General features: G+C 41.4%; 1 protein-coding gene across 1 annotated transcript in view; it reads right to left on the reverse strand.

Moving 5' to 3' along the window:
* The window catches only part of aass (aminoadipate-semialdehyde synthase), a 99,950-nt gene that overhangs the window by 54,511 nt on the left and 18,693 nt on the right, over positions 1-26,746 (reverse strand). Inside the window, exon 4 of the mRNA XM_024803105.2 lies at positions 26,226-26,310. Within this exon, the coding sequence (XP_024658873.2) occupies positions 26,226-26,310 (85 nt within the window). The remainder of the gene's footprint in view (positions 1-26,225; positions 26,311-26,746) is intronic.

Genomic DNA, 26,746 nt, shown 5'->3' on the forward strand with positions numbered 1-26,746 from the left:
GTTTGTCCCGGACTTTAGCTAGAATGGAAAAAAGACACAAAGCTGGAGTTATTCTGTCTTTATGCTGCACAGCTGCCTCTTCTCTCATTCTCTCCCCCTGCCTCTCCTGTTGCTACTTCAATCATGAAACTGATCAATGATCAGCTGATCGGCTTTTCTCTCTTGTTTATCGCCCACTTTGCGCCAGAAAGAGGAAACCAGCGGATATTGCGCTAAACAACAGCAGCACGTTTAAGCTTGATCAGCTGTTGTTAGAATGTATTTAATATTAATTTCTAGTATCAGCTGATGTTTGCTGGAGCCACAGCTGTAAAGCTGCTGGTCATGATGTCTGTTTAGATATGTGGTGAGAGGGAAACATGAAACCAGGAGATGTCCTTACTGAACCATCAGAGCTGAACAGGTGATGGAGAAACAGGTTTACCTTTTAGGTGACATGAATGAGTTGAAGGGAAGTTATGAACTGTTTCTGAGAGACAACACCAGGATCCTTTTTTATGTAGCTGACAGCTGGTAACTGTGCAGGGGCGGGTCTAGCAAAGTTTTGCCAGGGGGCCAGGTAGGGCATTAACAGGGAAAGGTGGGCACAAAGAAATACTTTTCTTTCTTATTCTCATTTAAAATACCTAGTTTTTATTAAATAATTATCTAAATCTTACAACCAAAGTTTTTATCTGACGTAAAATGTATAGAAATCATACATATACCAACAAGACTGTACATCACTGTCACAACAGGGTTTGTTTTCAGTCAAAGTCTTTATGGCTTTACTACCTGGTGGGCCGGTCTGTAGTAAAAATGCCCAATTTTTTTGTCCCAGTCCAGCCCTGCAGGTTAATACTGGCAGTGTCACCATGCCAGCTGACTGTATTTTATCATCAGCCAGTGTTGTTCTTTATCAATATTACCAAAGTTTACGATAAGGCAGCATAGAAAGTATTTACTTGCCTTTAGGTTTTATTCAAATGTTAGTCTTTTCAGTTGTTTCCCCACTTTTTTCCTGTTTCAAAATCAAACACCAGTTTGTGAGAAGATTATCTTCTTTTTTTAACAGGCAGATAAAGTTTTGCATTGGCATTGGCTAATTTGTCAATTGTTTGTTACAAATGTTCGTATTTTAATTTTCAAAAATGTTTTTGCCCAAAACATATGTGCACTATATGTCAGTAAAAATACTATGCAAATATTGCTGTCCTTGAATGCTGAGTAAACACTGACAAAGCACTGATTGTATCTCTTGTACTTTATCAACGCAGTATCTAAAAACTTTGCACCGTAGTGGTTAAAATCTCATTCTAATAAGAGTTAAAAGTGCATTTGGTTATTAGGTTTATAGGATTATTGAATTATGGTTAAGGGTTGGTAGAATTTTTTTTTAAAACATTATCTGCCAATTAAATCTGCCACCCTTCTCCAAATCTGTGCCCCTACCTGGCCCCCCCAACAAAAATTTTCTAGACACGCCACTGTGCAGAAAAAGCATTTGACAGAGTTAACTGGAAATTTTTATTCGCAACTTTACACAAATTTGGTTTTGGAAACTCTTTCATAAACTGGATAAGAATATTATACAATTCCCCAACAGCTCGTATCAGAACAAATGACCAGACATCCTCCAGCTTCTATCTCCTGAGGGGCACCAGACAGGGATGCCCACTCTCCCCTTCACTTTTTGCAATTTTTATCGAACCTCTAGCAGCAGCATTTAGACAGGCTACAACAATTAAGGGCATAAAATGTAAGAACATAGAACATAAAATCAGTCTCTATGCGGATGATGTGTTGCTTTTTCTGCAAAACACACAAACCAACCTCTCTGAGGTAATTACTTTAATAAACTGGTTTTCAAGAGTTTCAGATTATTCAATTAACTGGCCAAAATCTACAGTTCTCCCCATTAACTGCTCCTTCCATAATTCTTCCTCTGCCCCACTGCAATCCGGAAATATTAAATATTTAGGTATTAATGTCTCTCCTAAGCTTTCAGACTTAACTAAATTAAACCACATCCCACTTCTAAAGAAAGTAGAAGGCGATCTGACTAGATGGAAATCTTTACCCATATCACTCATGGGAAGGGTCGCCACTATAAAAATGATGATCTTGCCAAAAATAAATTACTTATTTTTGATGATCCCTAACAAACCATCACAAGATTGGTTCAGATCTCTGGATTCATGTATTTCCAAATTCCTTTGGAAAGATAAACCCCCGCGTATCTAGATCTAGAGATTTCAGACCTACCATTTATTAGCTCAAACATCAAAAGACATGAATGCTTTAAAAGTATCAACATCAGCTTTTCTCTGACAGCATGGTGGGAGTTTCTAAAAATAACGGAGTCTTCATTAATCCCATGCAAACGTACACCTATCTGGAATAACCCTGACATATTACAAAACAATAATATGATTAATTTCCCAGAATGGAGTTGTAAAGGAATTAAATACTTAGAACATATATTAGAGGGAACAGAATTTATTCCATTTGACAGACTAGTTGCACAATATGGGATCAACAAGACAAGATTTTTAGAATATCAACAAATTAAATCCATAGTAAAAAAGAAATTTAACCTCAGTCAAGTTGAATTACAAACACCACTAAGTGCGGCACATTTTCTTACTCTTAAATCCCCCAAATTATTATCTAAAATATACAGAACACTTTCTAAATTAGATGAATCAATATCCCTTCCTATTGCAAAGTGGGAAGCAGATTTATCAGTCAGCTTAGACCAAAACTTCTGGTCTCAGATTTGCTTAAAAACCTTTAAATTAATTAAAAATCCCAGTCTGCAATTAATACAATACAAAATACTACATAGAGTGCACTATACAGGTCATCGGATGTTCAAGATGGGCTTTACATTTTCCAACAACTGCTCACACTGTCAAGGCAATACACCAGACAATTACATCCATGCTCTTTGGTTCTGTCCACCAGTGCAAAAGTTTTGGTGCGAGATATGTGAAGACTTATCAAAGTGTCTGAAATGTAACATTCCAACCTCCCCCTTAGTGTGTTTACTGGGCAGCTTAGATAATGTCACTTCAGAAAAGAATATAGCCCATATGATTTTCACTGCCCTATGCATAGCCAAGAAAACAGTCCTCATGAACTGGAAAAATAAAAATAATCTTAATTCTAACCAATATAGAAATTATCTATTAGATTACATTAGTCTTGATACAGCCTCTGCCACCACATCAGATCAATTGCTCTGGACTCCTTTTATCAGCTCCATCACCTAGTGGGGGTGGGGGGTCATAATTTGGTCCCGCCTTCACTGTTGTGATTGGTGTGGGGGTAGGGACAGGCTTAGGGCGTCGGGGGGTTCCCCGGAGGCATCTTCCTTGGGGGGCTCAACCCGGGGTAGCGGTCATGTCCGGTTGGGGGCTCTGTTGGCTCTCAGGTGACTGTTTCCTCGCGGCTGCGTGCAGCGGGGCTAGGGGAGGGTCTGTGCTGACGGACGTGGGTTATTGACCTGGTAGCTTGGCTGGCCCTGGGTGGGTCCGGGATGGGCGTGAGGTTCTGGGGGCGCTCCGTCTCTGGGCTGGGGCCCGGGCCGGGCCTCGGGGGCTTGGATCCTGGTTGGTGTGTTGCCGGGGTTGTGGGCGGGTGGGTGCATGGGGGCCCGGCCCTGGAGCGGGGTGCCGCCGGTGCGTCGAACCACCTGGGGGGCTCTTCAACTGGTGGGGGAGATGGTCACATCTTGCAGGAGCTTTCCTCTCTTCAGGAACTCTCTCTGCAGGAGGGGGAGATACAGGAGAGGTGGAGGAAGATCTCAGCCTGGGCGTTTACTGTCTTATGTAGTCTGGAAGATGAGTGGATGGTGGGGTGGGTGCAGTTTTCTCTGTGGTGGGGTTGGGTGGACTGTCCCGGGCTCTGTGGGGCCGGGAGGCGCTGCTGCACTGGGCCCCGGTCTGGATGGGCCTGGGCCCCCTTTCCCTGGCGGGTCGCGGAGTGTGGGAGTGCCTACTGGGGTCAGCGGGGGAGCTGGCCCCAGGGAGGGGTTACCTGCCCCTCCCTTCCTTCCCTCCCCATCTCCAGCTGCCTCTCTCTTCCCGCTCCACCACAACCACCCACACATGCAGGGCCTTGGAGTAGGGGTATGTCACCAGGGTGCAGAGGAGGCTACCCCCCCCCCCCACCCCCTCTGTCCCCTTCTGGCTGCCTCTGCCTCAATTTTATCCCACAACTTAGACATTCACATTATTCACACTCTCATTACACATACATATAGGATCTTGGGGGTGGGCACAATCACGGAGTCCAAATTACCATCAGGGTGTACACCTCACCCCTGGCGTCGTTGCCCACCTCTCAATTTTAAATACACTTAGACATTGAGGGCTATCAGGAGGGACTATGCGCTTACCTGCTGCTCCTTGGCAGGTAGCTCCATGCCCTCCTGGGTTTTAATTGCACCTTAGAACACACATGCATCAACACTACAATGAGCGGGTGGAGGGAGGTTTGGAGTCTTCTCCCACCCCCATTCTCTGCGGCCTGCTGGAGCGGGAGGGCTAGGTGGAGTTGGCCGTCCGACTGCGGTCTGGAGTGTGGGGCCTCCCTGCTGCTACGGAGTCGGGGTGGTCTGCCTCTCCCCATCGCAGGGAAAAGGGTAACACCACCTGGGTCTGGGTGCAGTTCCCCCCTCCAGGAGCAAGGGTACCTAGACCCGGTTTGTAGAGTACGCTTGGGGAGTGTGATCGTGTGTACAGCGTCTCTTTATGTCTGTCTCCACGTTGGTTGAGTGTGGAGTGAGTGCATATAAGAGCATGAGGGGGGGAATGGATGTTTGTGTCTGTGTGTGCCTGTATGTCTGTGTCTATATGTCAGGTTGGGTATCAGACGCCACCTCTCTGGGGACACCTCAGGCCCTCCAAGGTTTGGAGGCCTATCTCCACCTACCACCACTTCCCCTGCCGGTGGCGGACTCCCTCAGGTGTCGGTGCGTTGGTGGTTCTTTGTGTCTGGGGGTGGGCGTCCAGGTACACACCGGCTCACTCCTTGGCGGCCGCTTATCGGGGCCTGGAGCCTGGGGCTTGCTCGGGCCCCTTCGGGGGTGGGGTGCCCCCGGCCTCTCGGCCTGGGGCTCGGTCACTCAGGCACAGCTGGCGGCCGGCGGTGCTCACGGGCGCGTCACTGCAACTCCCCCTGGCTTCTGCTCCGCGGCTGCTGAGTGAGCCCTCATCTGGGACTCTCCTCAGCTCTTACTGGAACAGTGGCGCGGCTGCCCCTCTGTTGGTCTTCCATGGTTTCTTGTGTTCTGGGGGCCTCTGGATGTCTGGAGTTTTGATCTCCTCCATACCTGCTTCACACCCTGGAGGACGGGGCTGTGGCCCCCCCACACTCCCTAGCAGATCGTTACATGGAGAAACCTTTGGAATACAAGCGCGCTGATCCACACAGGTATGCACACGGGTGTTCACTGCTCGTAGACCCAAATTACACCTTTCTTGGCTGCTACTTCGAAGCACATCTGTCCTGCATGCTGCACAACAACATTGAATATTTAGTATTTACTGCTGTTTACACTTAGCTAGATTAATGCGATGGTGTTGTGTTTAGTATGTTGCTTTGTTTTTTGTTTTTTTTGTCTTTTTTTGCTTGTTTTCTATTCTTCTCTCAACAGGTGATCCAGGAGATTTTTTATTTTTTTTCTCCCCCCCTTTCTCACTGTCCCTCTCCCCTTCTGTTTTTCCTTTCCTTCCTCTTTCTTTCTCCCTTTCCTATCTCTCACTCATGTCTGTCCTGTCTGTAACATCTGAAAATAAAATATAATAAATAATAAAAACAAAGATCGACCAAATGGACCAATACGGCAATGCCACGATGATCCATTTGGCAAAGTAAATCCATTGGGTATCCTTGTTGGTCTTCAGACAACAATTCTGATGGCTAAAGAACCAAATGGGACAGGCGAAAAAAAAAAAAAAAAAAGATTGTGAATTATTATGTAGTTTTAGTTTGCATTATTCTCCTGAATTAGAAGAAGGTGATAACTATTGCATTTGTTAAACTGATTTGCATTACATTAGACTGCTGATTTATTGTGAATGAATGATATTGTTTTATGATGCATTATACTGCTGAGTTATAAGAAATACTGTTCGCAGAAAGTCATCGCCTTATTTGTCTGATTAGAAGAGAACAGAACATACTGGAGTTTTCTGCCCCATCTCAGCAGGAGCAGATAAACAGGGAGCCAAGGTCGTAGCTTAGGCGCTGTGTGAGAGAAAGAATGTGAATGTTTAGGCTTTTATGATTAGGTGGGGGCCACTAGAGGCTATAAGAGTTTGACCAATGCTCCACCATTTTGAGATCTGATGCTGTCTGCGTACAGTGTCCATCTCCCACGCGTGTGATCATTAAAATCATCGTTTGACTCAACCCGGCCGGACCAGTGTTGTTATTGTGGTTTTTCCTCTTGTATCCATCCCCAATATTTGAATCCGTAACAGTTTGGGGGCTCCTCCTGTGGTATTGGGGTGGAAGTTGGAGGTTTGGACGGTCCGAGGTTGTCGAACGGACAGACACAAGCCAGTGGTCTGACGTGAGTGGGCAAAAGCCGGCTTATACAAAGGTAAGGCACTACCTGTTGAATCTATTTCCAAAGTGTGCCAAATTGGACATGATAAAATTAAAGTCTACTCACTGAAATTACTGGTAGATGTCTGTTTTGATTTTGATGAAAAAAATCTCATGAGTTAATGCAGTTAGAGGCTGCTAAGAAATTGAGTTAGAGGCTCAAGTGTTTAATGCAGTTAGAGGCTGCTAAGTGTTTAATGCAGTTAGAGGCTGCTAAGAAATTAATACAGTTAGAGGCTGCTAAGAAGTTAATGCAGTTAGAGGCTGCTAAGAAATTGAGTTAGAGGCTCAAGTAGTTTGGTAGGGAATTGGTCATTTTGTGAGGCAGAGGCTCAATTGGTTATATGGTGGACCTGAGTTGGTCATGTTGTGAGTTAGAGGCTCCATTGATCACTAGGTTGCACCTGCCTCAGTCACACTCTTGTTTCGAGGAGTTGACTGCTGTTTCAAAGTGTTATAAATTATTATAGGACGGCAGTTAGAGGCTGCTAAGAAGCGCATAGCCCGGAGGTTACGCTCCCTCCTGGCCGTGGACGCGCGACTTTGACCTGTCGGCGAACAGGGTTAGTTCAGTTTGGCTTAACTGTGGGGTACAGGGCATCCTGGAATAAGCTAGGAGTTAGAGGCTCCTTACCGTGTTAAACGGTATCTGCGCTTTTTTGGACACTGTTAAATTGAGTTAGGGAGTTTAGAAATGAGGCCAGATACAGTTAGAGGCTGATACTGGTTAATTGATCACAAAAAAGTTGGACTTTCTTCGGTTGGACCCGTTAACTTAAATTTGTCAAAATTGTGTAGGCGCTAAAGCTGTCGGGCCTGACAGTGATTGTAAATATAAGACGTCTTTGTAATATAAAATAGAGTTGTGTGTGAGACGAGACTGTGTGTGACGACAGCGCACTGCAGCGCTGCGAGCTATTTTTAGACTGTGAACATGCAAATGAGGTGGCTGCTGTGAAGCGCACAGAGGACTTTTGCTTACTGTTTAGCGTGTTTTTGAGTTTTATAATTATGATTTGCAAATACTGTTAAAGACCTGTAAATAAGACGCTGATTTTGCTGATTATAATATTACAAATAAGGTTTTGAATGACTAGGGTGAATGTTTGATGTTTGGCTGGGTTTTGATATAGAAAAGACAAATCGTGCATGATTTATACCGGCACTTCAGTCGGCAGGGTAAGATTGAGTGATAAATACAGCTGTGATTTGTTTCAGTTTTGTGGTGTGAAGCAGGATTTATAAGATTTTTAAGTGACTCTTGGTTCAGTTCAATAATATAGGCAGTTACATTTGATTTATGGTTACGATTATTACTGGTTTTATACATTCATATTAATGGAGGATTGTGACTGAGAGTGTGGAGAGAGGACGTGAAGACGGCTTTGCAGCTGCTGGAGTGAGTAGCTGTGTGTGTGACAGGAACTCTGCATGCCCATAGAAGGCAACTGCCTGACTGTGTGAAGTATACACCCAGAGAGAGAGAGAGAGAGAGAGTTAAATCTAGGTAGATGAAGCGAATGGATGTTTTCAGAAAAGAAATACTAAGTGAATGTTTTAGTTTGTTAATACAGTTGGATTTCTCTCAACCTGGAAACCTGAGTACAGCGGCAAAAGGATAAACAGAATTGGGACAACAGACAGGCCAAGCTTTGTCTCAAAATTACAGCTTGACCTCACTTTGTTCCCAACCTGAAAAGAAGCTTAAAGGACATCTTCTCCTCCAGTTATCGGTTACCATCACTGGAAATTTTCAGGCAAGTTTTTGACTGAATTGTTATTGGCGCCATGTGCCCCTGAAATCTCACAAGCAGGCTCTGACTCCTGGCTGAAGACATGGAATGCTGTTATTTAAGGTGGGAAATCAAGATTTGGGAAACAAAATAAAAACACGCAAACAACCAGAGAAATGCCTCGTTTGATAAAAAAGTTAAATTAACCCACCTACAAACGCACACACACGCAATGAAGAAACAGCTTACATTCATGAACACGTGAAGATTTTCTAGCAAGGTTAAAGCAGCGAAACTTAACATACACCGGTTGTTAAATGATAAAGTTTATCCACTACTAACAAATAAACTCTCTGGGTTGCAGGACAACAACTTAACTTCAAAAAAAGACACTGGTCTGACCAACCAGTGATGACACGTCAAATTTAGTGGTTAAAAGAGTCAAATTGTGACATGTTTTCTGCTGATTGATTAATACAAATGATTACTGAATGAAAGAAAATTCCTTTTTGGGCTTTTAAACATGATCTTAAGAATTTTAACATGTACCTGTGTTGTCCTGTCAGCTTGGTGGGTTATGAGTTGATTATATAGTGAGAAAAAACAAAAAAAGGGGGAGAGAAGGCTGACACAGGGCCTGGTCCCGTTGTTTCTCCCCTCTCTGAATAACACAGCCAACACAACATCATTTTCCTGTTCGTCCGTTTTTGTTTTGTTTTTTCTCTTTATGCTTGATTACAGGCTGCTTTGTCGGCCCGGAAAGCCGAGGCTGACCTGGACTCCTGCTCTCCCCTCTACCATCTTTGCTCACTCCTCTACCATCTTTGATGTGACCCTGACCAAATGCTACAGCAGCTGGACCCACAACAACAACCTGAAAATGTCAACACTGCTGCAGGAAAACGATCTCATGCAGCGGAGACGAAGAGCGTTAAATCCAAGGCCCGTTTCACTACACGGGGGAGATTTCCAGACAGCTTCAGCTGACAGAGCTGTGACGAGACGCCCATTAAGCCCGGATGAAAAGTGAGGCCGAGCAAAAGAATGCTGACCTTAACAACTCTGCATTAAAACTGTGCAGGACAGTGACGGACCAACACTGATGATCGGGCAGCAAAAAGGGCGTGCCAGAGACAGGAGGAGTAACTGAGGTCAGGAGGCACCTCAGAATGGACAAAAGCACAAGAAGAAAATAAGCTGAAGGCACAGGTGTCGGGGCTCGGCCAGGAGCTGACCTCTGAGAAGAGCCGAACAGCAGAGCTGCAGAAGGCCGTGGAGCAAAGCAAGGAAAACATCAATAAACTTCAATCTGACGTGTACGGAAAAGACTCTGAGGTTTCTGCCCTCAGTATGAGCTCAAGGCATCAGAGCAGAAACTGAGCATGGCTCAGGAGGAGCTGGCTGATAATCGAACCCATCAGTTAGGCTTGGAGTCCCAGATACAGGACTTGAAATCAGGCCGGAGCTCGCCGGAGCTCGCAGGAGGTCGCCAAACCTGACGAAAAAGCTCCAACAGCAGGAGCAAGCCCTGAAGGAGCTACAGAAGCAAAAGGGTCAAGTTAAGGAGGAGCGGAACAAGGAGAAGATGCAGGACACTGGAGAAAAGGACTGCCTCAATTGGGGCCAGAACCAGTATGGAAAGAACTTTGAGCAGCAGCACCAATGAACGCAAATGGACTGAAATGGAGGAGGGCAGGACCCCAGGGCACGCTTCAGGCCGTGGTTTACCCAGAACAGGAAAGTGATGAACACAAACACACACAAACACACACATCTACATGCACTGACTCAGAATGAAGAGAAACACAGATATGAACACATATGCACTTGTTGATTGAGTGAGAACTGACACACACACACGCACACAAATCGAAATGCTGATTCAATTCACTGAGAAGTGATCCACACACACACACACACATGCACACGCCGATGCAATGAAGAATGCTTTACTAACAAATGCTGCACACAAACATCCAAATACAGAATCTGTTACAACAACAAGAAGCCATTGATTGTTTATTGGTTAAATGCAGTTCATGTCACCCAGAGGGCACCTGTGTAGATTTGGGGGACAAGGTCTAAGGCAGTTTGGTTATGAAAACAATGTTTGTGTGTGATGTCTGTTTATGGCTTAAGGCCTCCACTGAATTGTTTACTGTGCTTCACATAGCCTGATAAGGAGCAGTGGTACAAAGTGAAAATGATGAATTAACGGTGCGAGCCTTATTTCGGAGCGCCACATTTTTGTGTTTGAGATTTAATTGAAGGAGGAACACACTGAAAAAGAAAAAAAAGAAAAAAAAGGGGCCAGCCCTTGGATTTACGTAAGCATCTTGCGTGTATTTAACACAATTGTCTCAGGCTTTAAAGATCTGTACGAAATCCAACAACTCAATTTGTTCTCATTGAGATGACACGATACAATCCAATAAGAGTGGTTAGTTGCTGAACTCACGGAATTCACAACACCGCATAAGATTTCAAACTACAGGAAAATCACTGGAGTTATAAGAGGCAGACAACGACACACACACCCCATGCATGCTATTGCTATTTATTGTGGATTAACCTGTCAAGGGCAAGAACAAAAGAATTCTGCCTCAAATACAGGAAATCATAGCTTTCCTGTATTTCCTACATTGTTGGCATGCTGGTTAGTGCTGTTGCTTGACAGTAAGAAGCTCCTGGGTGCAGGTCCACAGTCTGGCTAGTTTGCAGTGGTTTCTCTTTGGGTATTCTGGTTTCCTGCCACAGTAAAAAGTCATGCAGTTATTAGAGCTAGGCTAATTGATGATTCTAAATTATCCATGAATGTAAGTGCAAACGGCTGTTTGTTTCTATCTGATAAACTGGTCAGCTGTCCGGGGTGTACCCTGCCTGGTAACCTGTCACTTCAGGGTTATTTCTCAGCCCTGTTGCAACCAGGATAAAGATAGGAGGATGGTAGTTGTTGTAGACCCATTCAATTTTCACGGTAACCAGGATCTAGACTTTGTTGAACCGCATGCAATATGAAGACAACATGTAGTATTTAAGTGACCAAGTAGTATTTGGATAAAAGTTACTGAATAGTGTTGAAATAAACTGACAGAATTGAAAGATTAAAATATTCCAGGAGCTCAATTTACTCCATCTGACCATGTTTCAATTGCGTTTTATGAACACAAAATGCACAGGTTTACTGAATATGAAAAGGTTGTGTTGATTTAACTCAGTTGTTTAAGTTTCTGCCAAAGCAAAACATTTGTGTGCAACCAGTGTCCACTATTGAATTAAGTAAATCCAACATGTTTTTTGTCAGTGCAAAAAGGAGTTACGATACCTGTATTCCTACACAATATTGTCCCGGGAGGGAGAAAAACTTTCTGGTGAAGTTTTGGTTGATTTTTGGGTTTTGCTTGACACTAGGTTGATTTTATCAGTGAGATTTGGATTGTTTTCTTTCTCTAAGAGAGAGAAAGATGGTTTTATGCTTGGACATGTTTGCAATGGGCCCCAGTATTTGATATTATATGAGTATTTTATTGGTTACGTTTGTTTTTGCTTTTGTTACAGTGCACTGAAATAAGAAAATCTGAGAGGTGTGATCCACCGGTGGTGATATTTTGGTATTTTGTGAGTTCCTGATTTAACAAATCAGCTCTTTAATCCAGGCCTGAGAGATTGAACTTTAAAGCGCTATAAAATATTCTTACTGAAAACAGTCGCAAAGTATTTTTCTCCATGATTATAATGGGCTTGGGAGAAATTCACTTATATGGGACATTGATCACATGAGAAGTCCTGAGCCTAAAAGGATTGCAGCGAGTCAATCCAGTCCAAAAAACAAGGAACTGTTTTCCTTTAAAATGATGACGTCATCGTGCTGGTGATGGATGCTCGAATAGGTTGCGCATGAGACTCCATTATCAGCAATATCTGGTATGAATGTGTGTGGATGTATGCATGTAACTGGACTGTGATGGACTGACGACTAAAAGTTTTAACTGACTTGATACTGAGACAAAAACGGTACCGACTTTAGGATCAGTGAATGTCCACAAACAATTCACCCAGCCTGTAAAAGAAGGGTGGATGTTTTGTCTTGCTTTGTTTTGTTTTTGCAAGAACAGAAGGATGACAGAGACTAAGGGAGGCTGTAGTTTCACATGAGTGTGAACTGCAGACTTAACCCTTTGGTTGCTAATTTTGAGTTACTGATGTTTGCATTAAGAAAATTGTGTTTTAGTAGCTGTGTTTCGATTAATGTATCACATTATATTGTTGGGAATGTTAAATGCTAAAGTAAAGAAAAGGTTTGATTTCACTCATGACTGAACATGTTATTATTAACCATAGCAGGCTACTGTAAAGAGTCAATTAACTTTTATAGAGGGGAAAAAAAAAAAGCCAAAAAACCCTCTATTGAGGTCTATGAATAACAGGGGAATGATAGACTTGTCACACTCAAAATGGAGATATGTAATGATAAACACTGGTCCCCGTCTTTTAGGTGCTTTCTTGAAATAGTCAGCAATTTAAAAGTAGGATAGAACCGACAGGGGCATGTGCTGAGAGGTGGTGCTGCACAAGAACAAGAGCAAAATAAAGAAAAATATTGTGTTTAGCTTTGATAAATTCAAATTAAAATGTACCATTACACTCAGAGGATCAATATGAAATTCGATATATGCTAATTTTGTATGAAGTACATGACTGATAACTGTTCTGTCCTGAGCTTTTGTTTTTACAGCACCCACTTGACCACACCAACAGTTTCTCGCCACCAACAGGGGTATTTGCAAAGAATATGGAGGAGTATCATCAAAACTGGGAAAGGTCAGCCCCGAAGGGGGTGATAACACCATAACTTTCACTTATGGTTAAATTCTCAAAATTTGACCCCAAACTTGAAAATTCTTCAAACATTTAGAGACAGAGTGGATAAACATAATGTCACAAACCACATAAGGATGGGGCATTTGAATCGATAAGATGGTGAATTAACACGCCGTAAAATGTTGATCATGTTGATTATATTTATTCCAGTGTGCAGAGCAAGGTTATTATTATTAACGAAAACAAATGAAATAACAAAAACTAGAAGTGAAAAAACATTTTCGTTAACGGAAATATAATAAAAACAAAAAAGGAAAACTAACGAAAACTGTAATGAGTGTTCACAAAACTAACTAAAATTAACTGAATTTGTAGCAAAATGTGTTTAGTTTCATTGATGTGTGCGTGTCATACAATAGTCAAGGGTGAAAATGAAGTTTAGTTTCCAGATTTTTTCTTGCTGTCTCATTATGCCAGCAGGTGGCAGTACGTTAGTCGAGTCGTCTGTGTTGCTGCTCCGTCCACGCGCAGAATCATGTCAGGAAAAGTCGGGAGAAAGCGCCAGAGTCCAATTTGGGATTACTTTGAATATGACTGTGTTTTGGATAAAGCAAGTGTCTTGTAGTGGACAGAGACAAATTATGAGGGACATTTATAAAACAAAAAAAATCCCACAAACCTTAAAGTGCACTTGAAAAGCTCACACAAGAAGGCTAACCTAGCTTACCTTGAAAAGGTAAGGGAGCACACTCAACCCTCATCCCCAGAAAACAGAAGCTAACCCCAGGCAAGGCAGCGTGATGCATCCCGAGACAACAGGACGGGGACATCTACATAACTGTGTGAGTCAATTGCCTTCAAAAAGTTTATCAATTCACTTGAACCAAAATTACGAACACCCGGTGCTGTAAGAGTTAATAGTCTCAATACCCGAGGATAAGCAGAAGAGCATGACTGATATGATGAAACTGGGATTTTGTTACACTTAATTATCGCAAACACAACCAAAACTAAACTGAAACTAATCAAAACTAGACTAAACTGAAACTAAGGATTTTCAAAAAATAAAAACTAAACTAAACTAGCAAACAATTGGTAAAAACTAATTACAATGGATATAAAATTGAAAATCTGGAGTCAAAACTAAATAAAAATAAAAACTAATGAAAATTGCAGAACTATTAAAACCCTGGTCGAGACTAAGATGGCGTTGGACATCTTCAGGGCGGAAAAGGGTTGGTGTGACCAAGGTGTGGTTTGGCTTGTCGCATGTATATTTCAAGATGATATGGCTCTGGATGGACCAGTTACCAGGGCATGGAAGGAGGACAGACTCATCAAATGAGGAGAAGGAATTTTCTGGGATTGGAAATCCTCTGGGTGAGTGGTTGACTAAAAGCATGCATAAAATAAAAGCTATTTTTTGTTATTGATTGGTAATAGATTGATAATTGGCCACATTTACAGCTGTATTGACTTGTTGTGGACGCAGTCTACTTCATGTTTAAGCACTCTAATTAACAGATTGAAAATAGAGACATTAAAGGAAGAATATCCAGCGCCACCCTGTCAGACGCCAGTGACGGTGGGGCTCAGTGATGAATCAGGTGAGCTGGATTCATGGCTGAATCAAAACAAAGATTTCCCTGCTGTGGTCAGTGAGGGAAAAACAGGGGGAAATAAAATTGAAAGAGGTATTTATAAACGTTTATGTGTGAAGTTTATAAACGGGATAAAAAGGGGGTGTTTTACTGTTATTTTAGCATCAGCAGTATTGTTACATCAGAATCATATTACAAGCATTGCATTAATCATTTATTGAAGCTATTGACATTACATTAACATTTGTATTACAGTGATTGTTATAACCTCAGGTTAATCTTCTATTTACAGGTGTCAGGATAATCATATGATCTTTCATTGCAGGTGTAATCATGATCATTTTTATACATATTCAGTTTGTTGCTCATTATAGAGTTGTGCTCAAGTTAATAAGGGTTAAAAGCTACAGTCAGCGCGATGTTTGGCTGATCTATGGACTGGGGTGACTTCGAGCATAGAAGGCTGCACGCGCTTACATAACACTGATATCGTGTTTTTCTTGGTGATCTTTTATTCAGTTATATCTTTTGCTAAGTTTTAAGTAGTGGCAGTTAATTAAACGACATTCATTTAATATTACATACCTGATTCAGAGCATTACACACAGATCAACTTAACAATCTGCAAGACCTTGTAGCTGCAATGTTGTGTCTCCATAAGGGACAGTTGGCTCCAGGAGATAAGTGGGAGTCAGTGCCTGTCCTCGAGAAGGAGAGAATATTCCTTTGCTGTGTCAAAAGTAGTCAACAAGTTCATATTCAAGTGAAGTTCATATTAATACAGGTTTTGTTTCTTGGCAATTCTAAGGACGCAGGCTCTGGGCAGAGCCAGGAGTTGAACAGATCTAAAATGACAATTAAATTGGTTTCATTCCCTGGCACAGGCTGACAGGACTGGAGCAACGACACTGGATAGGAGAAGGTCTCATACTTTCTAAGATATGAGGTCACTAACCTTTTCTTTTAATTTTCTAGCTCCGTTGATTTGACACATGGGAATGTGTCAAAAAAAAAAAAGGGGGGGGGGGGGGGGGGAGTTGAATTTTAACATCAAAAAAGGGTTATCTGAACATTTTTATGACTTCATTGGTGTTTTAATAACTTAGGTATGGTAAAACTTACGCTAATAGTGACCCAGAAGGTTTCCGGACTTTTTTAGAGAATCAGTGAGAAGCATAAATCATTATTTCCATGTTTAAGCGTTAATCATTGAAATGAACTGAATAGCGTTTAGATGATAAAATGCCTGTGTTCATGAGAAGCTGAGTACCACACTGGAGAGGAAACCGTGGGACAGTAGGCGGAAGCAAACACATGATTTTTGGGGGGGCAAATGTTAGGATTAAAAATGGCTAATTTGTTTTTGATGTCTTTTGTTAAAATGAGTGGTTTTAATAATTTTCAGACACACCTTGCAAATGTGCTTATAATGAGTTGGCACTCGGTCTTTTGAAGGTCATAAGCTTCGTTTGGCGTGATGGTCCAGACTGATAAAGTGTAGGAAATGACTTGAGTGCAGAGGGCTAAATGCAAACACGCTTACACACACATAGGATATGATTAGAATAAGTCCCTGGGACATTCTGAATATTCTAAACCAATTCTGAATCACCAGGAGGTCAGTAGATAACAACATTAGATTATTAGGGCTAGGAAGAGAGGTGTTTTGGTTTTCTGTCTCTTACAGAGAAAGGAACAGACACCAGACGAGGTCACAGATATACGAGGATCCTTCACAGCAGAGACAGACACAGTGACTGCCGAGACACCAACTGGGTTCAAGTGTCATGGCGTTTGGCTCCGATTAGTCACCTCAAAAGGATGGATCCCATAAACACAGCAATAACCATGAAGGGGTTGGCGGAAATCCAGGAACACCAGACCAACGAGGTTCGAGAGGCTCTTGGGCAAAAGGGGGACACGTTCCTGTACCTTTTTCTGGGGGATACACAGGACACACAGGACCCGAGGATTCACAGATCGTTGTTTGAAATCGGGGCAGAATAATCCCCTGATCTGTGCAACGACTGAAGGGTTGTCTAACCCCTGAGGTTGTAGAAAGAAGAGCAGAGGATCACCCAACTGGACGACACTGGTGGCTGCAGCAATAAAATAAAGGCTAAAAGCTCCTTGGACAGGGGTTCTAGTCTGAGTACGTCTGAAGGGTATAAGGTAGTAGAGCAGGGCGATATGGCCAAAAATATTTATCACAATATATATTTGAAAATTTGCGATAACGATATAACTGACGATATAATTGATGCGAGACAAAATACAACTCCACAACATTACTAGCGCAAAAAGACAACCTTCCATTTATTTTCACTTAAACAAGAAGCTGGTTTTTATGTACATTAAAGCTTTATAAAAATGTAACAGTGCAAATGCAAATTCCTTGCTGAAAGTTTAACCAAAAGGCATTTCCAGTAGAAATGGGCTGACATATCCTGAGCATAACCATGTATAATATCCACTGAAGTTAAAAAGAGGTGCTTTGCAACATTAAACTGCAGTGTGCAGTACGTATTTTTCGGACCATAAGGTGCACGGGATTATAAGGCACATTAAGCAAAACAAAGCAGTCAGATAAATCAAACTTTATTAAACTCATTCTTCTTGCTTCCTCCACTTCTGTACCATTGATTCATTAATGTTGAATTCTCTGGCAGCTGCTCTATTCCCATGTTGCTGCAGTATATTAATGACTGACCTCGTATTGTGGATGGATTATCTCAGTTGTTCTCCTGACTGAAGTTTGGTCCGTTTACAGCATCCTGCCATGCGATTACATTTGTCTCTAACTATCAGAACCTTAACGTTAACTTTTGTAAGTGGAAAAGTGTTAGTGTTCGTCCTCCAGCTTCACTGTTTATGTTATGCTAACATAGCTGTGTCGCTAGCGATCACGTAGCACATCATTATATACCAGCTAGCCCAACTTCAGTAACCCTACAAACGTCACTGCTGTTTAGTTTCCTCTCTTCATTTATGTTGGAAGTGATAGCAGAGCTGTACGTTTGAATTTTTTCAGAAATCTCTCAGTCAGAACATGCTATATCATGTTTAGGTAACTAGCGAAGCTAACTTCCGCTAGCTTCCTGCTAACTTCTAACGCCGTTAAATGTAATAAATTCTGTTTTCATAGATGCTTGGAAGTTAAACTTCATAGTTACACATGGTAAAGCAGCAATGCTGATCGTTTTATTAAAGATGAAAGAATTTAGACAGTTTTTAACTCTCAGTGATGCTGCAGTGTTCGTTTGACCTGAAGCATACGGAGTTTAGGACCCAGATTACTCCCAGATTTAAGAGCATCTTAGTCCGACAAATACGACAATAACGACGGCCGCTTGCATGTTCTGCAAAGAAATGTGCTTTGTCGTGTATCTGACGGACAAACACCAAACCAGTTCCACATTACTGAAGTTGCACCATTTTTACAAACCAATTCTGGTTCATCTGTTTCACTCAACAATCGGCCATGTGCGTATGAAAACAAAGGCACTGCGCATGCGCGTTTTACTCATATTCTATCGCGATATTTCATTTTCCTATCGTTGCCTAACATTATACCGGTATTACCGTGAACGGTATAATATGGCCCAGCCCTATAAGGTAGCACCAAAATAAAGCTGTGGGAGAACTGGGCAGTGTCATCTGTACCTACTATTGTTGTAGTAATAGTTTTTCTTGCATCTGAACTGCGCAAACACAGAGGTCATCTCACATATGGTTCGCCCAACAGGGGGACAGAGGGCCTCAGGGGGAAGAAGAAATGAACCCGGCTACACTGGATTACAGGGTGTAGGTGAGCTCTTTATTCTAAAGAGCTCAACAGGGGGAGTGTGGGATTATAATATTATTTTATGCCATGTTAGACCCCTAATTAAAGATTGTGAATTATTATGTAGTTTTAGTTTGCATTATTCTCCTGAATTAGAAGAAGGTGATAACTATTACATTTGTTAAACTGATTTGCATTACATTAGACTGCTGATTTATTGTGAATGAATGATATTGTTTTATGATGCATTATACTGCTGAGTTATAAGAAATACTGTTCGCAGAAAGCCATCGCCTTATTTGTCTGATTAGAAGAGAACAGAACATACTGGAGTTTTCTGCCCCATCTCAGCAGGAGCAGATAAACAGGGAGCCAAGGTCGTAGCTTAGGCGCTGTGTGAGAGAAAGAATGTGAATGTTTAGGCTTTTATGATTAGGTGGGGGCCACTAGAGGCTATAAGAGTTTGACCAATGCTCCACCATTTTGAGATCTGATGCTGTCTGCGTACAGTGTCCATCTCCCACACGTTTGATCATTAAAATCATCGTTTGACTCAACCCGGCCGGACCAGTGTTGTTATTGTGGTTTTTCCTCTTGTATCCACCCCCAATATTTGAATCCGTAACAGTTGCCATCAATCAGGATTTGGCCCAGAAGCTTGAAAATGAAGGGCCAACACTGCAAATATTGACTCTTTGCATAAACTTAATGTAATTGTCAATAAAAGCCTTTGAAACGTAAACAGTGCTTGTAATTCCTACTTCAATACGTCACAGAACAACTGACAAAAAGATCTACAAACACTAAGGCAGCAAACTTTGTGAAAAGCAGTATTTGTGTCATTCTCAAACCGTTTGGCCACAACTTTACTGTCTACTTGCCTATCACTCCCACTTATTTCAGCTTGTGTCAGGGATGAAAATAATGACACAGTCTACATTACATTTATTTTTATTCCATAAAAGGATGAGAGCATGATGGTAAAGTGCAAACTGCATCCAGGACAGAACAAACTGCATTAAGCTTCTAACACAACTTCAGTTCTTTGCCAGTGCCTGCACAACAATTAGGGGAAATACCTCCAACATGCACAAACATTTGACCACACAGCATACAATTCAACTGCACAAATGTAATATCTTCGCTAAATTCTTATCAATTCCCATTCCTACTCCCTGGTATAACTCTCAAACTTAAAAAATAGAACCCGTATGTTGGGGAGGAAATGCCATCTCAATTTAGAAGATCTTTATTTGGCCTGTAAAAATAGTTTCCCCTCTGTAAATCTAGGGTGTCTTGTTATTCATCACTGACTACAGTGATGAATAAAAACAACCATAGGTTTCTCTTAGGCACTGTAGCTAGGCTAACTAAAAGTCAGCATTTTGTTAAGCCAAGCATTTGTTTAACCATAACTATTAATGACTGAATTCATTTTTTCAAAAATAAAGATTTTAACAGTGTTAGGAAGGTTATTTTTAAAATGTATTCCACTACATATTACAGATTACATGCCCCAAAATGTATTTTGTAACGTATTCCGTTACGTTACTCAGTGAGAGTAATGTATTCTGAATACTTTAGATTACTTAATATATTATCATGCTTTTTACAACTACATGAATGTACTTTTGCTGTGTGATTTATTACTATTACTGAAGGCTACTTGTCATACCAGTACCAACTAGATTTTTAAATCTTAATATAAAATGAGTAACAGTAGGGTGGACATTACGTAAGGCTGCACTTTTTGCAGCGTTCTCGTATAGAAAACTATTCCTTGCGTATATAAAACTGGTCCACGGCTCCGAACCGTAGTAAAGGGACCTCTGGCTAATACACTCAACAAAAATATAAACGCAACACCTTTGTTACTGCTCCCATTCCCCATGGGATGGACGTAGAGACCTAAAATTCATTCCAGATACACAATATAACCATCCCTCCCAAACAGTGATCACAAATCAGTCCAAATGTGTGGTAGTGGGCACATCTGCTATATTGAGATAATCCATCCCACCTCACAGGTGTGCCACATCAGGATGCTGATCTGACATCATGAGTAGTGCACAGGTGTACCTCAGACTGCCCACAACAAAAGGCCACCCTGGAATGTGCAGTTTTGTCTCACAGCAAAATGCCACAGATGCCACAAGCAATGAGGGAACGTGCAATTGGCATGCTGACAGCAGGAATGTCAACCAGATCTGTCGCCCGTGCATTGAATGTTCATTTCTCAACCATAAGCCGTCTCCACAGGCGTTTCAGAGAATATGGCAGCACATCCAACCGGCCTCACAACCGCAGACCTCGTGTAACCACACCAGCCCAGGACCTCCACATCCAGCAGGTTCACCTCCAAGATTGTCTGAGACCAGCCACCCAGACAGCTGCTGGAACAATTGGTTTGCACAACCAAACAATTTCTGCACAAACTGTCAGAAACCGTCTCAGGGACGCTCAACTGCATGCCCGTCGTCCTCATCGGGGTCTTGACCTGACTCCAGCTCGTCGCCGTAACAGACTTGTGTGGGCAAATGCTCACATTCGATGGCGTCTGGCACGTTGGAGAGGTGTGCGCTTCACGGATGAATCATGGTTCACATTGTTCAGGGCAGATGGCAGCTGAGAATGTCCCAGTTCTTGCATGGCCAGCATACTCACCGGACATGTCACCCATTGAGCATGTTCGGGATGTGCTTGACCGGCGTATACGACAGCGTGTACCAGTTTCCACGAATATCCAACAACCTCGCACAGCAAACCAAAACACTCAAACAAAATACACAATTTCCATTACAAGTGACATTACCCTCTACAATTTTTACAAATAAATTAAAAACTGCCTAAATAGGCTTTTAGGTGATTTTTAAAATTCTGAATAGAAGCCAATTCTCTAATTGCATAAGGCAACTTATTCCACTGAAAAGATGCTCTAAATATAACAGTTTTTCAAAAAGTTACTTTTAACTCGAGGAATTACTAAATTGTGGTTAGTTGAGAATCGTGTAGCATGATTATGTATTTCATCTGGATACTGCAACTGAGCATAAAAAAAAGTGTGGTGTGTTTACCAGTATTGCTTTCTTTAAAAATACAAGTAAGCCATAGTATAATTTAACTTGTACAGAAAGCCAAGAAAGTTTATCGTGCATTTTATCAATACTTGTATAATATGAACACCTTAACACTAATCTGGCCGCCCTATTTTGGACTAACTGAAGTCTGTTCAGATCTGTCTTATTAGCTGCTGACCAAATGATTGAGCAGTACTCTAGATGAGATAATACTAGTGGATTAATGACATCTTTCATAATTGAAGAAGTGATATAAAAAGAGCATTTCCTAGCTATAGCTATGCCCTGTCCCATTTTCTTAATAACAGAGTTGATGTGCTGAGACCATGAAAGGTGGTGGTTTATGGTAACACCAAGTAATTTAATCTGGGTGACCTGTTCTAATACCGATCCAGCTATGGAAAGATTTAGTTGTGGGCTGTTGACTAAGCGTACTCTACTTCCTATTAACATGGATTTGGATTTAGACACTTTTAAAATCATGTTGTTTTTACTTATCCAATCAAACACGTTCAGCAAATCTAGTTGTAATACGCTTGTCAATTCAGAGTGGCTACTGGCTGAATAAAACATGGTGGAATCATCAGCATACATTACAAGATGAGATTTATCCAGGACATACGGCAAATCATTTGTAAAGACTGAGTAGAGAAGTGGACCGAGGCAGCTGCCTTGGGGTAGACCACAGTTCATTTTACAGCCCTCCGAGAAATAACCATTATAATAAACCTTTTGCCGTCTTCCAGACAAATAACTTTCCATCCAGCACAAAGCTGCTGGTGAAAATCCATAACATTTTAGTTTATCTATCAAAAGATCATGATTTATCAAATCAAATGCAGCACTAAAATCCAAAAATACCACCCTGGCCAAATTCCCATTATCTAGATATTTATACCAGTTATCTGTCATGTGAATGAGAGCTGAACTGGTGGAATAACCAGGTTTGTAGGCATGTTGAAACTGAGTGAGTAACTGATTTTCTGTTAGGTAATGTTGAATTTGTTCATAGACAATCCTCTCCATAATTCTACTTAGAACGGGGAGTAGACTAATAGGTCTGCTATTGACACCATTAAAAACGTCATTCTTGTTTTTAGGAATGGGAATTATTTTCGATTCTTTCCACTGCAATGGAAATAAGCTGCATGCCAAAGATCTATTAAATATGTGACATATAGGAAGGGACACAAACTTGGCTGCAACTTTGAGCAGTTTATTGTCTATGTTATCAGAGCCGGAGGATGTATCGTCAGGAAGTGATATCAATAAGCACTCTACCATCTCCACATTCACTGCCTCAAACTTAAATTGGCATTGCTTATTATTCATGATAACATCCTGTATAAGACGACGTGATAAGGTGGGATCGCCTCTGCTCATTGTAGATTTTAAATTTGTTATTTTATTGCTGTAATAATTCGCAAAATAATTGGCTATGTCCTTAGCTTTACTTATAAACGTATACCCATGTAGATGTGAAACATCACCGGAGCAAGATCTCTACCCATTATATTATTTAAAACTTTCCACACCTTTTTGCTGTCCTTATTGGCCTCCTTGAGCTTAAGTTGATAATATTCTTTCTTGCACCTATTCAATTTAGTTACTTGATTTCTTAACTCGCGATATCTTGCCCACTCTTGTGGACTGACAGACTTATGTGCTTTTGCTTTTGCTATATCCCTTTCTGACATTGCAACCTTAAGTTCATTATCTAACCAAGGTGCGTAGTTCTTTTTAACAGTAAATCTTTTTAAGGGGGCATGTTTGTCAGCCAGGTAGCAAAAGTTTTCAAAAAACATAGATAATGCCATATCAGGGTCACTCTCGAGGCAGATGTCAGTCCAGTGAATTTCTTTTACGTCATTAATATACTTATCTGCATTGAAATTTTTGTATGATCTATGAAAAATAATCTTTTGTGCAGTTTTCAGTGGTTTCATTTTCTTGGTCAAACCTACAAGATTATGGTCACTATAACCAACTGGAATAGAAACAATATTAGAGCAATGCTCAGGAACATTTGTATATATATGATCAATACATGATGATGACCTATGACCTCCTGCGTTGACCGTGACCCGGGTGGGAATGGTGATCATCTGAGACAGGCAACAAGCCGACGCTGATGAACTTATCTTTTTCCTTAAAGGACAAGAAGGAGCTGACCAATTGATATTAAAGTCTCCTAATAAGAACATGTCTTTGTTTTCCTCAGTTACTCTTTCCAGCATTTCACAGATTCGTTTTACATACAACATATTACTACTTGGGGGTCTATAGCAGCAACCTGCTAATACAGGCCTGCCATAGAGCAGGTGTAACTGAACCCACACAATTTCCAGGTCGTTAAACATTAAGTCTATACGTAGTTTGCTTGCCATATTATCATTAATGTATAGGGCTACGCCCCCTCCAAATCTGTTTCTGTCCTTCCTATACAACTTATAACCGTTTATTTCAAATTCATTATTCTCAAAGGCAGCATCTAAATGTGTCTCGGAAAAAGCCAGCACACTTATCGTATTTGTTGACAACAGTGCATGAATTTCTTGAATCTTATATTTAAGGCTACAAATATTAACATGAGCCACTTCAAAATCTTTACCGGAGAATCCGGGAATAAGTATAGGATCCGACATTTGCAGACCGATCGATCTCAACAGCTACAAATGGCAACATTGCTGAAATCTAAATATTAATTCCGGCGTTCTGTGGCCTCGGTTTAACAATTAATTTGTCATATTTCAGGATGGCAATATCACCTCTGTCTCTGGCCGCTCTCAGCTGTGGTAACAGTTCTTTCCTCTTCTTCCTGATGGACTCTGAGAAATCTTCGTTGATGTAAAGATTGGTACCTTTCAATTTTTTGGCAGATGAGAAAATTAATTGTTTATCTTTAAATCTTTGTAGTCTGACCACAATCGGCCTGGCTCGTCCATTTTCCTTGTATGGACCGACTCTGTGAGCGCGTTCAATTTGAATGCTGTCACTATCCAGGCCCAGCTTGTTCTTCAGCATATGTCGGACTTTCTCCTCTGATCCATCCCACGTTTCTGCTTTTTCATCTGTTAATCCATCCACCACAATGTTGTTCCTTCTCGATTGATTTTCTAAATAATCCATCTTGGTTGTTAATTCTCTGTGTTCCTCGCGTATGCTGCTGACCGCCGATTCAAACTCTTTTAGTTTGCTTTTAATGCACCTCTCTTCAGTTTGCAGCTCGGTGACAACCCCATCCGTGAATTGCAGGCTGGATTTAACATCCTGTACATCCCTTAGAATGCTGTCCAACCTTTTGTTAGTTCCATCCATGATTAATTGGACAAATGTCTTAAAGTTATCTTGCTGTTGATGAATCAGATCTTTGTGTAAAATTCCCGTTGCTGTTCCAGCATAGCGTTCAGCGTGCTAACACTGACATAGCTGTCATCCTCTGCCAGTAGCGCCTTGACGGCCTTCGGGGGCATATCGACCAAATCGTTTTGCCCCCCCCCCCCCCCCCCACCCGTGAAGATCGCTTCGTGTACAATGGAGTTCACAAAAACGTATACGTGAATCAAAGAATGTGAATCGAATTATACGTGATACGGTGCGACGTTCTTTCTTTCTTTCCACGCTCCAAGTTGTGTTCAGGTATCTACAAGTACGGCTGCCGTCAGAATTCATTAAGCTGTACAATTTAAACATGATATCAGGTATCAATCATCGTACTATCAAGTTAACGGTTCATCTGCATGTTTCAATAATAAAACTTTTTGAGGCTTACTGCAGCGGTGGATGGAACAGCTACAAAGTTTGTTCTTATTCACGTTAGAATTTGTTGATCAGGTCCTTTGATGAAGGATTCCCACTAGCATTTTTCTCAGTGAATGATTTAATGGTGCTGTTTATGCTATAAACACGTTTTCTTTCACGCAACCTGAGCTCACCATCTTGGTACTGGATGAATGAGGTAAGCTGTATAAAGCGCTTTGAGTGCTCATGAGAACAGAAAAGCACTCTACAAGAACCAGTCCATTTACTGTTTGTCATAAAGAACACCCTTAAACCCTTTAAGCCTTTTGTTTTCTGACTTCGCTGGGCCAGGAGGAGCTCTTCTTGATCCAACTAATTGTGGGTATTTATGTATGGGGTCAATAGTGTAGTGTCGAGCACATTTTCCAAACATGCAAAAGATCTTTGGTTTAAGACCAGGAGGCATAAATTCCTAGAAGGGTTGCATCAGGAAGGGGATCCGGCATAAAAATGTGCTGAATCAAGCACACGGATCCATGTCTAAAAATAAGGGAGCACACGAAAGAAGAGTATGGCTGGACAGAGGGATTTCTTATGAGTCCTACTTTCATTATTTTTTTATGTCAGTAATGACATAAAATTCTGTAACAGTTTATACTGAATAACAGATTTTGATCTTGCAAGTCCGAGTTAACAGTGTCAACAGTGGTCAGACTGATCAAATGATAAAGGCCATGTTTTTACGAATGATTCACTTCTGTCCATGATCTGACCTGATCTTCACTGATCCCAAAGTTTGCTACAGTGCAACTCTTTCTACACAGTCGGGGAAATAATTAACAAGATTAGGAATCCCAGCAGCCTTTCTTACCTGCGACACCAGCCCACTGGCCAAATGCTACAATCCGGTAACCATTAGCATCAACCATCTTCTCATAATCAATGAGCCTGATCTCCTGCACAGACAAAAGAAACTTTGTTAGTGTTTTTGAAGAGTGTGAATTTAAATGGAAAATGAAATCCAGCCTTCGGCAGAGTATGCTGTATTTCTTTATTTACTGTACATCAAAATCATTAGTTGAGTAGCAACTAAGGATGGGTATCGAAAACCGGTTCTTGTTGAGAACCGGTTCCCACTGTTTCAATTCCTTGGAATTGTTTGCCATTTTCGCAAACAATTCCCTTATCGATTCCAGTTGCCCCGAATGACGTCACCACGTTGCAGAGCATCATTTACCTGGCAGGAAACATGGCGGCTCAAACGCTAAAAAGTTTGGTTATACTTTATGAGAACGGATGACAACAGGGCAACTTGCAATACTTGCAAAGTAGATATTTCATTTAAGGGAGGAAACACTACGAATATGCAAAAGCATTTGCTCACAAAACACG

This window comes from Maylandia zebra, linkage group LG7 (genome assembly GCF_041146795.1).
Source record: "Maylandia zebra isolate NMK-2024a linkage group LG7, Mzebra_GT3a, whole genome shotgun sequence".
Classification (NCBI taxonomy): domain Eukaryota; kingdom Metazoa; phylum Chordata; class Actinopteri; order Cichliformes; family Cichlidae; genus Maylandia; species Maylandia zebra.